General features: G+C 36.1%; 1 protein-coding gene across 1 annotated transcript; it reads left to right on the forward strand.

The window, feature by feature from the left end:
• Positions 1 to 448: 448 nt before the first annotated feature.
• LOC127878657 (leucine-rich repeat-containing protein 74B-like) lies at positions 449 to 18176 on the forward strand. Its single transcript, XM_052425186.1, has 12 exons — positions 449 to 665; positions 957 to 1144; positions 2103 to 2210; positions 2605 to 2748; positions 3147 to 3228; positions 3976 to 4061; positions 4895 to 5089; positions 5547 to 5642; positions 9917 to 10033; positions 13065 to 13226; positions 15094 to 15179; positions 17891 to 18176. Exons 1-12 carry the CDS (start codon positions 449 to 451, stop codon positions 18078 to 18080), a joined length of 1671 nt encoding a protein of 556 aa, XP_052281146.1. The 3' UTR covers positions 18081 to 18176.
• The last annotated feature ends 164 nt before the right edge of the window (positions 18177 to 18340 follow it).

The raw sequence follows: 18340 nt of genomic DNA on the forward strand, positions 1-18340 counted from the left end.
TGACTTTAATGGGTTTAAATATACAGAAAATACTACGATTTATTGCCGAATATTGACCCATAAAAGTATTATCGGATTTAAGTCAGGTTAATCCCGTATTCCATTGCTAATCTAAACAACAATGGACGAGTATACAATTCTGCACTACTCATAACAGAACTGTAGCTTTTCAAAATACAATAAAATTAACGTCATTTAAAATTGAATACATTGCAATATGACACGGGAATATTATACGATTATTTAAATATCTTGGAACAATACTGAGATAATGTGACGAATAATAGTGCAATAACGCATGCACATCGTTCATGAAAACTGTTAAGGAAAACATATCAGTAGTGAACCATTTAACACAATAGATTTAAATTAGCATTAGTTATGCAACATGCGCGTCTAGCGTTCGGTGCACATTTTTCCGTTCCGATCACGCCAACTTACGGGTACTATGTGCGCCTTACGGGACAACCGGACGTTATCGGCGGTGTCCCTGGCCTGCCAATACCGACTCGCAGTGGTGCCAAAGCGGCCTCCGATGCGCCGCCTGACCCGGCCAAAGAAACATGGGGAGCAGCGATTCTCGCTGGAATTGGTAAAGGTCAACGAGGATGAGACGCCACCGGACTCGGCGGAAGTCGAGGAAGAGGAGGTGTTTAATTTCGACTGTGAGTATTCATTCAATTTTAAGTAAAATTCTATTCACTTCGTTAACTATTTTAATGTAAATGTTGAGTTAGTGTGTGAGTGAATGTGTGAGTGATTAGTGAGTGAGTGAATGAATGAGTGAGTGAGTGAGTGAGTGAGTGAGTGAGTGAGTGAGTGAGTGAGTGAGTGAGTGAGTGAGTGAGTGAGTGAGTGAGTGAGTGAGTGAGTGAGCTCACATGTGAATTTTAAAAATGTACCACGGAAATTTATTATTGCATTACATCAGTGACGCATACAGCAACATTTTATAGCCGATGATGACTGCGACGCGCCACCTGACGACATGGATCTGAGTCAGCGTTACTACCTGCACTCGTGCAAGGATCTGCACGTGCATCCCACGCGCTCCGTGTTTGAGGGGCTAGTGCACGAGAAATTATCCTGCAAGGGCAACGTACTAATGTCAGATGACGTGAAGGCCGCAACTATTGCGTTAGTGGTAGGGACTGTTGATGATGTTGTTTTTGGTGTGACGGCCGTTGCTAGTTGTGTTAGTCCTTCGATTTGATGTCAAGGTTAAAGCTACCTTATATGCTAGAGCATATTCATGAGTGCGTAACTCGTGGAAATATTATCATTACAAAACAAGTGTATTGAATTTGATTGTTAAAACAAAATCCTGACGCCTTAAAGGGACCAGTCCAAAAAATGACACATAATTTTCTGATTTGTCTTCTTCAGAGACTACTTTGTTATATCTTTACGTGGGTTGAGGAAATAAACACATCGGGCACAGAACAAAAACAAGTTCGTTGATTCGATCCATAAGGGCGTTGTCAAAATCTTTCCAAAGACGCAAAAATACCCATTAATCGGACTCGAGACTTTCACTATTAGTCGATAGCATTCAATACAAGCGAGAAAATAAGTTTTAAACACTTCTCGATATTAAGGGGGCCTTTTCACATTTTGGTAAATGAACAAATAAAATAAAAAATTCATATTCGCACATTTTCGTTGTAGTTATGATATTTGTGAGAAAAATGTAATATTGAACATTTACCATGCTCTAAAATATCCATTATATGCATCTTTTGACGATTTAAAAACTTGAAAATTATCAAGCGTTGCAACTCGAAACGATTGAATAATTTTGAGAGTTATGTTGTTGTCGTTATATTTAGTGATACTACAAGGATTGCTAATATAAAGTGTAAAATACATCACTCATTGTATGAGCGCGGATGGCCGAGTGGTTTTAGCGTTGGATTTTTACTCCAGGGGTCAGTGGTTCGAGCCCAGTGGAGTGTTATTTTTTTATTTAAAGTTATTTTTTTGTTAAATTACGGGAGCTTTTTAGATCCACCGTTTACATTTATCAATATAAAGTATTTAAAGACAAACTTCAATACATGCCAAAATCTGTGACCCTTTAACTTAATGTTTCTGTTCAACAGGGAAACTCCTGCGTGGAGACCATAGTGTTCGAGGGAAATGAGATGGGCGGCGGTCCGATGGTTTTCTTCAGCGCCGTCTTCTCGAGAAACATATACATCACAGAGATCGTGAGTGAGCTGTGTGTTATCTGCAGAACAAAATTCATTAAAATACATTTAAACATGATATTACATATACACGTATACCAGTTACTAGTATCTAATCATAAGAACGAGGGAGTGGTCGCATACAATATTATATACATGCACAGCCGTATGTTACTTTTTTACAATTGACCTTACGCCAAGAAGAAAGCAGCCACCATTACAAATTGCATGTCAACTACGTACATTTGCGGATATTGTACATTTTGATGATCCACAGTTTACAAAAGAATCTAAAATCCAATCATGTTTGTGTATATAATTCTCCGATTGTACTTAATGTTCACTACGTATTACTAGAGACTTTTATTAAGTTAGGGAAATATATTATCGCAGTATACAACGTTCATTATTACAGAGGATTCGCTGGAATTCCCTGGGTTCAGTAGGGGCACGAACGATTTGCGCGTCACTGGAGAAGAACATGCACGTGCGTATACTCGACCTGACAGGAAACAAGTTCGGTGAGGAGGACGCCATGTACTTTAGAGATCTCATGGAGGTAGGTTTTGTGTGAGATGGTTAATTGACAACATTATAATAGAAACGATATAAAAAGTTCAAAGCGCATGCAATAGAAATTTCTTTTGTAATGAGGGTGATGAATTTTGCCGTATTAGTTAATATAATGATCAATGATGAAGAAGCATTGGTAAAATAGTTTAATCCGGATCTCCACGAAAAAATCTTATCCGTAGGAATAAAAACAACTCCTATCAATTGTATGAACCAACGTTTGTTTTATTAAAGTGATTATAGTTGGGATGCTATGTGATTTTAAATGGCGTTAGTAAGCTTAGTAAGTGCGCTAGTCCGTTTCAAGGGACACAATCTTGATGCGATATTTAAATTGTATATACGAGGTTACTTCTCATGTCACGGACATATTGATCAATACAGGAAAACAGTGCCATGTACGAACTTCACCTCGGACACAACTACTTCCGGGAGAAAGGCGGGGAACACCTTGCATATGGAATAAGTGAGTGACTTTCAAAAAATTAAAAAGGGAATATTTTTTGTCTATATGTATAAAAAATATATTTAATAAAACTATTAAATACATATTTGTTTTATTTATTTATTTCATATTTTTTTTATTAATTAATTGCTAAATTAATAAATGTATTTATTTATTTATTCATTCATTCTATCGTTCTTTAATTCATCAATTTATTCATTCATTCATTCATTCATTATTAATTAATTAATTATTATTTATTTATTTATTTATTTATTTATTTATTTATTTATTTATTTATTTATTAATTCACTCACTCACTCACTCATTCATTCACTCACTCACTCACTCACTCACTCACTCACTCACTCACTCACTCACTCACTCACTCACTCATTCATTTATTCATTTATTCATTAATTAATTATTGTTTGTATTCATTTATTTATTTAATCTATATAACATTGTAATTAATATTTATTATATTTAATATTGTTCTTCTTAAGTCGTAAATAATCAGATCGAAATAAAATTAACCTGGAGCCTGTCAAATTCATTTTTATTTGACCCACATGAAAGTATGAAAAACCGCAGACTCGATATTTGATGTATTGTGAAAGAGAGCCATGTGTTTGACCCGCACTCAGAAATTGTTGGAATCCTGATTCAATCTAGAAACCTGACTTGACAATATTCGTCAAAGAACTTGGATAGGGCTATAGTCCTAAATTTATTATAGGTTATGCTTTGTAATACATCTTCTTCTAGAGGAGAACGACTTTCTTCGTGTCTTGGATTTAAGCTGGAATCATCTACGACTTGAAGGCGCAGCTGCTATCGGAAAGGCTTTGGCGGTAAGTGTATGAAGTTATACCTCGATTTGTGTTGACAAAAGGACTATTGTTTGTCACCAGAGGGCGAAAAACCCGCAAAATTTATAGACACATACTGGAACTGCATGTTCGTGTATGATGAATCATGTGAAGAGCAGATAACTCGTTAAAAAGGCGAAACGATCAATTTGTTTGGAGTGTTTCTGCTTAAAAAAATGTAAGACGATAGCCTTTCAAACCGATGGACCCCGGTTTGACTTTCAGTGGAACTAACGGGGTTTTCTCCCCTTTTTACTATATTCGTTACTATAGCTCTCTTTCTCTATATTGTGCAGCTCTTTTGGTCAAAACTATGCAATCACAAAAAAGTAAATGTAATGCAACCAGTAAGCCATTTATTGCGTCTGCTTAAAGCCAGCAGCAGGAATAGCGATGATGTCAACGCCAAATAATTAATAATCTGGACCCATATGAAAAAACCAATGCGTAAAATTAATAATTTGTAATATACTTAAGGCCAAGTATACTTACTTCCGAGATTACATATAAACAGAGGTTACATATGAGGATCAAATAATTAACACAGTGTTCTATGAAAAGAATTTTGTTTTTATAGCAGTTAAAATCTGTAATAGACTGTAAATGCACATTTACAGAGTATTATTTTTTTACGCATTCCGTTATTCTTAGTCTTAAGTGTAATGTTTGAGCCATGTTAAAAAAATGGGCATAATGCAGTCCGCACGGGCAAATCAGGGACGACACTTTCCGCCTAGACTAGATTTTCGTTTAGAAGAGACTTAGAACAATTTGAAAATATTACATAACAACGACACATGAATTTTTTCCCGCAGGAGAACATCAACCTGGAGGTACTGAATCTCTCCTGGAACGGTCTGTACCTGCAAGGTGCCACCAGCATCTCGGCTGCTCTCGCAAAGAACCAGTCCCTGCGAGAGCTCGATATCTCGTGCAACCGGCTCTCTGAGAAATGCGTTGCGAGCTTTCTTACAGGCATGCGCAATAACACAACGCTGAAAAAGCTGAAAGTATGTGTCAAGTATCTAGGTCGTTCACTGCAATAATTTTCTCGATTGTAACGGAACAATCATCCGATCAAATTAAGCAAATAGCTAATGCACTTTTAACCCATTAATGCCTAGTGGAGTCTCACATTCTTCTAAATTTGATCGATTTATTTCCAAAATTAGGGATGTCCAGTATATTTATTTCAATATATTTATAATACTTCTTACAGAAATTCATTTAAGCAAACAGCGCAGACCCTGATGAGACGCCGCATGTGTCTACGCTGTTTGCTAAGGCCTTTTTTTAGACGCTAGGCATAAATGGGTTAAATAACTAACATATAAAAAAGCACTCATTAAGCATATTGTTTTCAAAATTCTGAAAAAACGAAGCCGCTAAGGTCCTTTTCTTTGCGATGATTTGTTGTTCCCTAGCAGCCGCCCCCGTTGTATTGTATGGTGTCCACTGTCATTTCAGATAGGCCGGAACCATCTGACGCATATTGGCGCGTCCATGGTGCTGGAGTTCATAAAAAAGCATCCGAAAGTAGGACTGGACTACATTGAGCTTGGAGTACAGTATAAGTTTTAATATGTGCTTGTATGCTTACTAAACTATTGAATTAAAGGCTGCGATTTTATAGTTAAATCAGTTTATTACCAGTCAAAATGCTATTTACGAAAGAAAATAAATGTACGACATATATATGAAATAACCACTACGCGTTTAAGCAATCTGTTCGGACAAACGGATATGTTCGTTGATTACACACAAGACAACACTATGTAAAGAATGTGACCCAAGCAAAAACCAGATTAAATGGAAAGAAACAAATAAAAACACACGATGAAGCATTTAAACTACACAATCAACATCTTAATCCGTAAGATAATTTACTAAAATCGCGATAAAAAAATAACATTGTTTTGATTTCTAATTCATAGTTATTTCAAACACGTTGAAGTATCAGCAATATAATTTTATAATATGCGCGATTTTGCTATGTATTAAGGTATTCGTCAATCTCCACGCAGAGTTGTCGTTCCTTGCTCTCACATACAACTCTGCGAAATGCTCAGCTTGCCATTTTGCCTATAAAAAGGTAAAACCGAACAAACGCATTCAATGTATATTTGATTGGATATATAAGATCGCATGCATTAAATTAAGAAATATGACTTTTAAATGTACGATAAATCGTGCAAAAACTTGCGAGTTTTAATGCCACTCTTTGGAACTATTTAATTGCCCATTCACGCAGATGGAATCATTCCACGCACTTCACAAATGTAAACAATTGAACATAATTTTTATTGAGTGACGTTAGGAATTGCTTCGACGTGTGTATGTATGTTGGTTTCTTAACATCAAAAAAACATATCAATTTTATAATAATGAATTAAGACTGATATAAGATATCATGGTATGAGATGGTTTTCTTTAATACTTTAATTAATTTAATCTTTAATGGTTTTCTTTGGGCAATCTCTTGCACGACGGTTACATTACATTCACCTCTGTGTTGGGCTCAGAACGGACTATTGTTATGAAAGCGTCTCATTCATGCCATGATCATTCCAAGCGTTCATCATTGAGGTTACAGTATACTAAACAATATCTTGCACGACGGTTACATTGCATTCACTGCATTAAAGAAAACCATCTCATACCATGATATCTTGAGATTGGGTATTCGGGATTATCGAAACTACATAAGTTGTCTCCCATTCGGGTAGGTATCACGAGTATCCCGGGTAAAAAGCGGTCCGTCTAAAATGCGTATATGACTCATATCCGCGGATATGACCGAAACGTGCGGATATGGACGAATACAGGCAATATAGACACTTTTTCTGCAATGTGCATTTCAATCTTTAATTTAAAAAAAACACACAATATGTATTAAATATGTTAGTATTGTCTCAAAATATAACAATTTAATAGACATCATTTTTCCAACTCTAAATTCATATCCGCGAACATGACGAAGTGCCAGAAGATTGTTTTAGGGCTACACACCACAAACAATATAACCACGCCGACACCACATATGTTTTATTGTATAAGTTTACATAATGTTTATATTATATACTGAATGTAATATTATTCTTGATGTCGTCTGAAAACTTTAGTATTTAGATATACAATATGCTTTAGAAAATAGTAAAGTATTTTTGGGCCGATTAGCACCAGACCACAAGTAATTAATGATGTTAATTTTTCCTGGTTATATTTAATTTGAATACAAAATGTTGAATTTATTTAAATATACTCAATGTTATGAATGCAGTAAATATTGTCTGAAATGTCACTGTTTCAAGTGGCATTTTTCATTTGAAAATAAATGATGATTTCAAATGCGCGAATATGATTAAATCGTCAAATGTGGTTTATCCAATAAAGGATCTATATTTGTAGTGCTATAATAACTTAATGCAATATAAATATCTTATATTTGATTGTTACTATTTATTTTATGCTTTCCGGTGGTTAATTGAAAAATATCAGTGGATGAAAACTGATAATTTAACTGTTTCAAAAACAGTGAAAATTAACAGTGACAATTATCGATAATTATCACTTTTTACTGTGAAATGACGTCTTTTTTTGACGAAATTACGTCATTATCCCAGCAAATATCTTTAGGTAAACTCTTCAACAGTGTGTCCAGATTTTCATAATTCCGTCTTGACAGAGTTGTCGTTCGTGCGGGTAGGTATACCTACTTCCGGTGTTAAGGAAAACAATGGGGAAATATTACTGTTCCATCGTTAAATGCCATAATTTTAGCGGTATAATCGGTAAATTAAAAAAAAAAGAGTAAAATTACATAAATTGCCTAACGACTCATGTACAATAAAAGCTTGGATGATAGCAATTAGCCGGAAAAATTGGTTTCCAACGGCGTATACTCGCGTCTGTTCCGACCAACTTTCGAGACGGAATCGGTCCAAACTCTGTTGACCGAAACAAAATTCCTACTGAAAATTTACCTCAGCGCAATGTAGTACTAAAACATGAAAGAAAGCAGCATACATTAAGACAGCCACTTCCAGAAAATGCCCCTGTCACCTCTGCCCTACATTTCCATTCGAAAGTACCAGACAGGTAGCATGTTTTGTAGTCATAATCCATATTGTCCACATCATGTTCAAAGGGTTAATAAAAATATATGTTTTCCCTATAGTTTCATCCATTCCTATGAATTCAGCCACCAAATGTAAGACATATTTGGATAAACGTGAGGTATTTATCTTATTTTTGTCAGAAAAAGTTTAACATGATATTAAAAGGGTAAAATAAAACAATATATCTAGTCAAATTTTGATAATGTATTTCTTTTATTCTATATAATTTACATACATACATACATGCAAGCGTTATGCAAGCGTTGTGCATATAAACCAACAAATTCATGAACATTTAGTATTATGTTTTATAGTGAATGTAACAGCTGTAATATTAATCTTAAACATATAGGCTTCGTATTTTAACTTATCGGGGTATTGGATATGAACTGTTGAAATATTAACGAAAAATCTAAAATTTTACCGGGACACGCATTGCTTTTCAATAACAGCGCAACTATAATGGTTATAATCATTCTTGAAACATTTAAATGTAGCACTACGATATCCTGTGTTCAATTGAATAAATAAAATAACGTGCATATTTTTACGTACCAATAAACTATAATATATAGTAACAATCAAATATAAGATATTTTTACCTTGCATTTTTAATAAATATTGTGTATTTTTCATTAAACATTGAAATGAACATTGCAGAAAAAAGTGTCGATGTTGCTTATTTTCGTCCATATCCGCACTTTTCGGTCATATCCGCGGATATGAGTCATATACGCATTTTAGACGGACCGCTTTTTACCCGGGATACTCGTGATACCTACCCGAATGGGAGACAACATATGTAGTTTCGTAAAGACCGAATTCGTTCGCAGTGTTTTGTACTCCATTCATATTCAAGGGAGACAAATATGGTGCATCATTCAACCCAACTATCACGTTACTTCCCATTGCGACAACTGATCCGTTAAAATAAACAATTCATAATTCGAATTGTTTATTTAAACACAAGATAAATTACATATTTATTAACTGTGTGTACGGCTTTGCACCACTATATATTACCTTACGTGAACATATGAGCCTCGTTCTGGGGAAACTGAGCATAGTGCATGTGCGTAAATGGTCATCCCAGAATAGCCTGTTCAGTCCACACAGGCTTAACAGATTCAACACTTTCCGCCGTAATGGTATTTTTCGTTTAAAGGAAGTATATTTTTAACGAAAATCTCGTTTAAGCGGAAAATGTCGCCCCATATTAGCCTGTGTGGACTGCACGGGTTATTTTTGGACAGCGCTTTACACACATGTTTTCAGCCCAATTTTCCCAGAAATCGGCATATATTTATTTCTTGCCAACATTGACCTCAGACTTCTGACCGATGTTTACATAAATAACACTCTTGCAACGTGTCCTTTACTCGAGCTTTTATACACGTGTTACACGAGATGAATGACAGTTGTTTTCATTTCTTTTAAACACTGTCTCTGAACTAAGACTTAGATAATAATTTAGGGTACATTTTGTTCTTCTTTACATCCAGTCATAAAGAATATTGTCAGCTTTTCGAATGCGATATATAATGTGATTATATAAAGTAAACTGTTTTGAGTATCTAACGGAACCAGCTGGAAATGTTCGTAGCATATTTAACATGAGGCTTGCCCAATAAAACTTGTGTTAATTATTTCCCATGATCAGTCGGAACTGTCCGTGTAAGCACCTTTATTATGGCATTTTTTTAATTATTTTTACTTTAGGACCAGCACGTGGAAGACGACTTTATTTCGTTATTGAAGGAGATCCAGTCCACGAGACCTCTACATGTGGTCTTCGGGAAAGTCTGGTCACCTGACAGGGATCCCATAGGAAAGCAGGTACCGGGCACACCTGCATACATGAGCCTGTAGTGTGATACAACACGTGTTTGCTTCATTGAAAGTATTCCCTTACAGTCAATATTCGAGTAGGCTTATGTTAAAACTACTACTTCTTAACCTCCAAAACAAGGGCAACACAACTTATTTAAAGTGATAGTATGGGCATTTTTCACGGTTGAATTGAGCTGAAAAGAAGAACAGGTCAAAAGAGTTAGTTAAAATGTGGTTACTGACCAATTATCTGCAACTGATCTTGCTACCAGTTGTTTATAAAATATATTTTATATTCGATATTCTTACGTGACTCACCCAGTCCTCTAAGCCGAAATGATCCGAAAAACAAAATTGTGTCTTTGTGTCGTACGAACGAATCTGCACTAAAACTAAATTTAGTTTCACATCGTACATGCATGATCAGTTGTCAAACGAAAGTACGGTTGATATTCAAATGCATTATTTTTCTCTTTCCGGGATATTGTTTTAGTATGTTGATGCTGCATTAACAAATATAAGTGTATATGAAGTGAAAACACCAAAAATTAACAACGGTTGCGATAGACACCTATTAACTGCCAGATGCCCATAATATCACTTTAACGACACAATTAAATTCAAAGGTTGGAGATTTTTGTCTAAACATGCGTATGTAGTTACGAGTATTCAACACGTCCATCTTAATTCTGTTTTGTAATTCCTTTTATATTCTAGTATGAAAGTCCTTAAGTCTAAAAAATATCTTTGTGGTTATTCCACTATCCTATGCCAGAAGGGGTAATCGCGTGATGATCGAAAAGATGTCCATGCATAAACAGGAAGTTTTTTATAAACCTTATTAATGTAATAAATTTTGAATGCCACTTACTTTCCATACATATTAGAAAGAAAGCTATAATAATTCATTTGGTGTTTATATTCGCTCTAGATCGCGACTTAATTCGGTGCACATTTTTTTAGCTAATAGCAAAGTTATTTGTGATAGTTCCAGAGTTTCAATTTAGTATTCTGCATACAAATTAGGGGGCCGCGGGGGTCGGAGGGGGGGGGGGGGGTCATGCGTATACTGGAGCTATCTACGTTTAAGTAAGTTAAGACGGAGAACTGACATAAGAAATGTCGTCGTTTTCATGTTTTCGTACGGGAGTATCACGTATTTTAAGTCGGTAAGCCACGTTATATTTATATTTCTTTTACACGAATACGCGCTTTCGACTCTACGGTGTTAGAGCTTTCCTCGGTTTCATTTTTCAAGATTGTAGACATCGGAATAAAAAAGTTATTAAATAAAAACCGTCCACAAATCTGTTGTTTACGTGATCTTCGAAAAATTGCATTTGCAAATATCATTTTCTTTTATAATACAAAGTGTTTGCGCATTTGTACAGTAAATTATAACGATAATCGCGATAATTTCATTTTGCCGACGTTGTTTTTATATAATAATTTATATGTTGCCGAAACATAATTTTTACCCCCCCCCCCCCCTATTTGTAACTTACTTTCTTTTAAGCATATTTTGGGACCTGACTTTCGAATGACAAACAGCTCATTCACATGTTTAAGTGTTTTTACGAAATACTCACACATTTTTTACATATCTTTATTAATGTAAATAAATTTATATTGTTTTACAGCATGTAACGAGGTGAAATATAAGTGTTTTCTGAATCACGTTACTTACTGTATAATTATGATAATGCTGTAGGAAGAACCTGTCGCCTGACTGAAACACTTAACCTTTGTTCAGGAGGATGGGGTGGGATGGCTTTAATTTAGTGTGAATCAGTCCCGTTTTTAGCAATATTTTAATGAATTTAATATATTATATTACCTGTCGACCTTATTATTACATGAAAACGTTTTTAAACGCATTAAGGTGTTTTATATAGGTGTATGAACCAAATGGTTGTATGATCTTAATAGGTCTCACTTTTGTAAAGGTCCAAGAGGGGTCGAACGGCAAATTAGTATATCAACTAAGCAATAATTACCTTCTTTCTTATATTCGAGGAGTAAAGGTGGTATTAAACATTTACGTTACAGTAATATGTATAAAACGGGAAAATACCCGTTTTAGCATGGATGTCGCGATCTTGATTTCCTTTCTATTATCACGTGAGTACCTCCGCTCATTGCATGTTTGGAACACGTTGGCGCATTTAAGAAAAAGGACTTCCAGTGTGCACTTTTTTACTTTCTCCAATTAAATCTGGCTGAACCATGTTTTCTACCGATGTCTGCAGTCAAATGCGAATTCTTAAACATTATATTAACTACCTCTCAGTTCAAATTTTAGAGAAAACGGAAAGATTATTTTAAGTAATAATGTTCAAAGCCTGCAACTCTGAAATAAAAGAAAAGTAATAAACCGGCTAAGTACTATCGCCGTTTTCAACAGTATTTCCATTATACCATAACGGCCATATATAACAATACATTCACACTTCTTGTGGGTAAATACGATTTACGTAACCGAAAAGTGTCCTACTTGATTCAGACACCTATCCCTGTCCTTAATCAAAGCGCTGAAGGCACTGAATTTGTTCGCTGCTGTATAATCTTAGACGCAACTCAGTTTTCAAAATTATGTTATAGTTTTTTATATCGCAAGTTTGAAATGACCACAACCCATTCAAATTTATAAAGAGTGTGTCTTAAAGCAAAGGTCGAGATGTGTGTTTTTTTCAAATCATCGATACTGCTAATCAGTGTGCACAGGCTTATCTTATTTGACATGCATTAAGCCCCGTTTTCCCTGAAAGCAGCCAATATGTACAGATTTCAATGATAAACACTAGACTGGCCAACGTTGTCTTACAAGCTGTTAAATACACTGTGTAGTGTACCAGTGAGAACAGGCAGATGAGGTGGTTAAACCAAACGCTTTAAGCATTTGTCGTCTGCTAAATTGTACTAGAGTTATCCACACAGACAGTCATGGGTTACGGTTCCTGCCGTAGCTAAGCCATACTGATTTGCAAAATTGCGTCTACATTATTTGTGAGCTTACCTATCGTTTCCATGGTAACAGGACGCGACAGAGGACGAACTGGCGCTGCTCAACGAGAACGCCCACTACGTGCTCATGGAGTTCATGCGCGTGCAGAAGCTGCGACTCGTTGATCTGTTTCACCAGATGGACAAGAACAACAGCACAGGAATCAGCGTCGCCGAGTTCCAGCAGGGACTTCAGGTGAGCGAAAAGTCACGAATAGCATATTGGAGTCGTATTTGGGCCGTGTTATGTGAGAACTGGACTAAATGCATGTGCGCAAAGTGTCGGTCCGGATTAACCTCTGCAGTCCGCACAGGCTAATTAGAGACCACACCAAACGCTGTTTTGGAATTTTTCGTTTAAAAAGTCTACTCTATAGGAAAATCAGTATGAGGCGGTAAGTGTCGTCCTTGCTTAGCCTGTGCGGAAAGCTAATCTGAGACGACTCTTTCCGAAAATTCATTAAGTTCAGTTTTCCAAGAACGAGACTAATAGTAGCAAGCCATTGATGATGCCATGGCATACTAGTATGTTCCGTGCTGTTGGTGGTGCTTTATTGTTCTTCGACGTGTACGAGTTTCAGAGTAAACATCAGATGTGCGAGCAGTGACGTAGTGCGTGTGAAGCGTTTAATTTGTAAGATAGTGTTAATGGCAACGCCTTTATGCATCTAATACATCCCAACCTGCCACAAAGCCCATTCTATGGACCCTTACGTCGTGTGATGTCGAACATGCATATCAGTGTATGGTTTCCTAGATTTTTCTCGCGTTCCGCTTTACCTTTTGTATCTTCTCGTGTATAGCTTTAGGTCTGAATGTTATTGCGTGTACATTGTTATAAAAAGGTCTGTATTTAATCGCGCGTATCACAAACTCTGAACATCCCCGTGTATATTTTGAGGTATGTAGTCCATCGGGTAAATCTCGAAGTCTAGGTCTCCTAGTGTACCTCTGAAGGTCTGTATCTGTTTGTGTTTATCTTCATATCTTTTTCTGCTAGAAAATATCTGTATATCGCAAGATTTGTATCCCATCGTTTATATCAGAAGGTCTGTATCCCGTCGTTTACATGAGATGGTCGTTATCTTCAAGTGAACATCTCAATATTGGTATCTTCTCATATAAAGATGAGTATCTCCTCGTGTATAGATCATTGTCCGTAGCTTCATGTGTGCATCTCACCATCTGCATCTCGGGTTTATCTGATGGTATAATTTTACTCGTGTATATCTCAAGGTCTGTATCCCATAATGTATATCTAAAGGTCTGTGTATAAATGTGTATATCTGACAATTGGTATCTTCGGGTGAATATCTAAATATCTGACTCGTCTTTATATTTTAATGTCTTTTTATATCAACGTGAATAGTCTAAGGTCTGCTTTATCAAATGTTTATTTGAATGACATTATTTTTAAGTGTATATTTGAAGAACTGTATCCACTCGTGTATACCTGAATGGCGGCATCATTTACTGTATATTTTAAGGAATTTTTCCACTCGTGTATAGCTGAAGGGTTCTACATTCGGATGTACATCTGAAGGTGTAAATGTGCTCGTATATCCGGTGGTTGACAACCCCTGCTACTCGTGTATTACTATATCGTGTCCCCTCAAACGGTTTAAACTCCCCTGCTACACTCGTGTTTAACTATCTCGTGCCCCCCATCAGGCGGTTAACTACCCCCGGATGCAACTGTATATCTAACTCGTGCCCCCCCCCCCTCAGACGGTTGACACCCCCTTCTACTCTTAAATAACTATCACGTGTCCCCCTCGCACGGTTGAAAATCTCCTGCTACACTCGTGTTTAACTAACTCGTGTCCGCCCCTCAGGCGGTTAACACCCGCCCCCACCCCCCACACACACACTGATACTCGTTTATAACTTACTCAGACGGTTGACACAACCTTCTATTGTGTTAACCATCTCTTGTCCCTTCTGAGGCGGTTACCTCCCCCCCCCCCCCGCACAGGCTGTTGAAATTCACCTGCTACTCTTTTATAACTAACGTGTGACTACCCCTTGCAACTCGTGTATAACTATCTATTGTTCAACCTCAGGCGGTTGGCATTCCGCTGAAGAAGAGGACGCTCGAGAAGTTCGTTCAGGCCTGTGACACGGACAAGAATGGTGAGATAGACTTCAGGTAGGTGCAAAATTATAATTTTGAACTTTGCTAGACAAAGACTCGTTGACATTGTTTTTTGAAATTTCAGGTAGTGGATTTTGTTTAAAAAATGCACGCAAATCATTTGTGCTATTACTCCCTTCCATATCTAAATGTTTTAATCATAATACATTGGATAACAGGTAAGACAAGGAAAACAAGTATTTTTCAAGCCAACCTGTAGTTTCTGACAAAAATATTTTTTACTGTGTTCAGCAAAGTTCAATGATCATGTCATCTTTATGTGTATTTAATAATCAAAATAACTTTGGACGAGAATATGTGTAGTTCATTAAACTTAGACGGTATACCGTCTCCAAGCAAAACTGTATGTTTTTAGGTGTTGGTGTTAAACAACGGTATAATGGATACGTTAATAGTACAGTACAGTACAGTCATTAATAGCGTTAACTCCCTAAAACGGATAAAATAATGATTAACTATTAAAACTAATATTTTCCTGTCACTCTCTTTTATAAAAACTTATTATATGTCATTGTACCAACCTCGCTTTAAAAAGTATAAATGGGCCATATAATAGTTTTTGTATGCTATGTATCCCTACATGCTGAAATGACAGATTCAATCAATTAATAGTAAGCCGTTATTTCGTGTCTCATTAATGCTTTAGACGAAATAGCGATAACAATACAAAAGCGTTAAATCGGATGTTGCCTGCAGTGTTAATCAATATAGATTCAATTAACTAGATTTTATCGCTAGCAATATTCATGTAATGCAATAAATCGCTTTGAAATCAGATAAAAAGGTAAGTCTCCAGTCACGATGCAACAATGTGTCGTCTCAACATTTGTTTTGAATCGTCAAAGTAGGTATTTTATTTACTTGTTAGGTATGGGCCTTGATTGGGCAGTTGAACAAAATGAAAAAAAATATAATTAGTGTGTTTATGTGACAGAAGTCAAATATCAATAAATAATCGGTCAGTGTGATATAATATCCTTAAATTTGCAATTCAGATTCCAACACTTTACGATGCACTGTATATCACTAGATCTAAATATACAGCCTGCATTTGAAATGGAAGTTGATATTCAGAAATAAATGTTAATAGATTCTCTGCTCATTCAAACTTATAATTTAGCCGTGCTCTGTGAAAAGGGGGTTCAATGCATTTGCGTTAAGTGTCATTCCATATTACCTTGTGCAGTCCGCACAGGCTAATAAGGGACGACACTCTCCGCCTAAACTAGATTTTTGCTAAGAAGAGACTTTCTTTTAACAAAAAATACCGCACGAGCAGAAATGTCGTCCCTGGCTGGAAGGACTGCACAGGCTAATCTGGAACGACACTTAACGCAATAAACCCCCTCTTCACAGAGCACGACTCATTTACATTTGTGAACGAGAAGCATCCCATGATTACGATGGTGAACAATGTAATTATGATTTAGCTCGTTAAAGGTAACGCGATTATTTGTGTTGCATAATAAGAATAATTTAGACGGGGATTTTACGACTGTAATTATAGACATTCCTTAAACTCACAAATAAGTATGAAGGGCGAATGATTTTCAAAAGAATGTGTATATACGACCGATAACTGTCATAAAAATAAACACTTTACACTGAAAATTACTCATCCGAGTGCTATGAAGCACGCACAGCACCCTTCAAAAGACGAATACTAGAGCTATTTTAAAATATGTTTATAATGTTCACACCCAACTATTTACGTGAATTATGGTGGGATGATACTTAAATATATACTGTAAATTTGTAAATGTGAAATGTCAGAATTATTGTCTCAATTTTATGTATATTCGTTTTCTACATTAAATGTTTGAAACTTGATTGAGAATAGACCAGACCCTCACGTTATTCTCTCATGGTTTTCTTAAATGTTAGGTAACATGTATCTGATTGTTTAGAATATTGTGATAAGTGTCTGAAACGACAATTTTGTTATCTATTTTCATTGATAATCCATTCAGTTGTTTTAAGGTGATCATTTAAAACTTCTTCGCAAAGAACACATGTGTCGTAAGCTGTCTTCTCTGCGAGTTGTTCGATCTCCCGAATAATAAGTGCGTCGTCAGAAAAACTACGTCTCATTTCTGAAATGTTCATTATTGTTTTTCTTGGGGCAACGCCCATGAGTGCGACTCACCGTATGGGGTGATATTTCATGGTGCATCTTGTAGGATGGGTAATTATACGAACTGTCTGTTTAATGAATATTTGGTCTTCATTTTGTGTAGTTTTTCCTTTTAAAAAGATAAATATCTTTTATTTAAGAGATCAATATTGTTTGCAAGCGTATAAATCGTGCAATTATTTGATGATCACAGAATAATATGTCGTGTTTTCAACACGCTGCCCAACAATCGCAGCATATCAGAATTTGCTAAAACGCGGATCATATTGAGCCGAAAGAATCTGTTCCACTGAAATTGTTCAAAAACGTTGTATCTATGCGTATTATGAAAACTTTTGCATTTAAACGAAAGTTTAAAAATAGCTTGCAACAAATGTTAACAATCTGCTGACTACATGCTGCGTGCAATGCCTGTGTTCATCATAGGTCAAGGTGATAGTTGAAGTGACTTCCCACAAAACGGGCATAATATTGCTTTTGCATAATGCAACATCTATAAAACGGCCTATTTTAAACGCATACGTATCAGTTTCATCCCGTTGAGGATATTGCGTGTTATGTATAATTTCAGCGAGCTACTTGAGGCTAACCGGCGCTACAAAGAAGAAGTGCGGCGCTTGGCGCGCGTGAACACACCTTTCGAGACCACGGACATTGGTCGCATACAGAAGCTTGTGCAGAAGATAATGCTAAACAGCCGAGAAGTTCCGAAACACCACCTACCGAAAGAAGACGAGAAACCCGACCCGGTTATCGGATGACTTAATCAAGACGGACGGTTATAAGTTTTTATAAGTATAAACTTGATTTCTTGTTTACAAAAGGTAGAAAAACCTCAACATATGGGGTAAATATGGTTTGTGATTCAAATTACAGTAACCTGATTTCTTTTGTCAGTATGCTAATGTTCATGTGACATGAAACAGTAAAAAGTTGATAGTACATAAGGAAAATTTGAGCTCCGAATGAGGTGCACTTATTGCATGTAATGTAATACTATCACTGTTTTTACTTGCTTTCG

The sequence above is a fragment of the Dreissena polymorpha genome, chromosome 4 (assembly GCF_020536995.1).
Source record: "Dreissena polymorpha isolate Duluth1 chromosome 4, UMN_Dpol_1.0, whole genome shotgun sequence".
NCBI classification, from domain to species: domain Eukaryota; kingdom Metazoa; phylum Mollusca; class Bivalvia; order Myida; family Dreissenidae; genus Dreissena; species Dreissena polymorpha.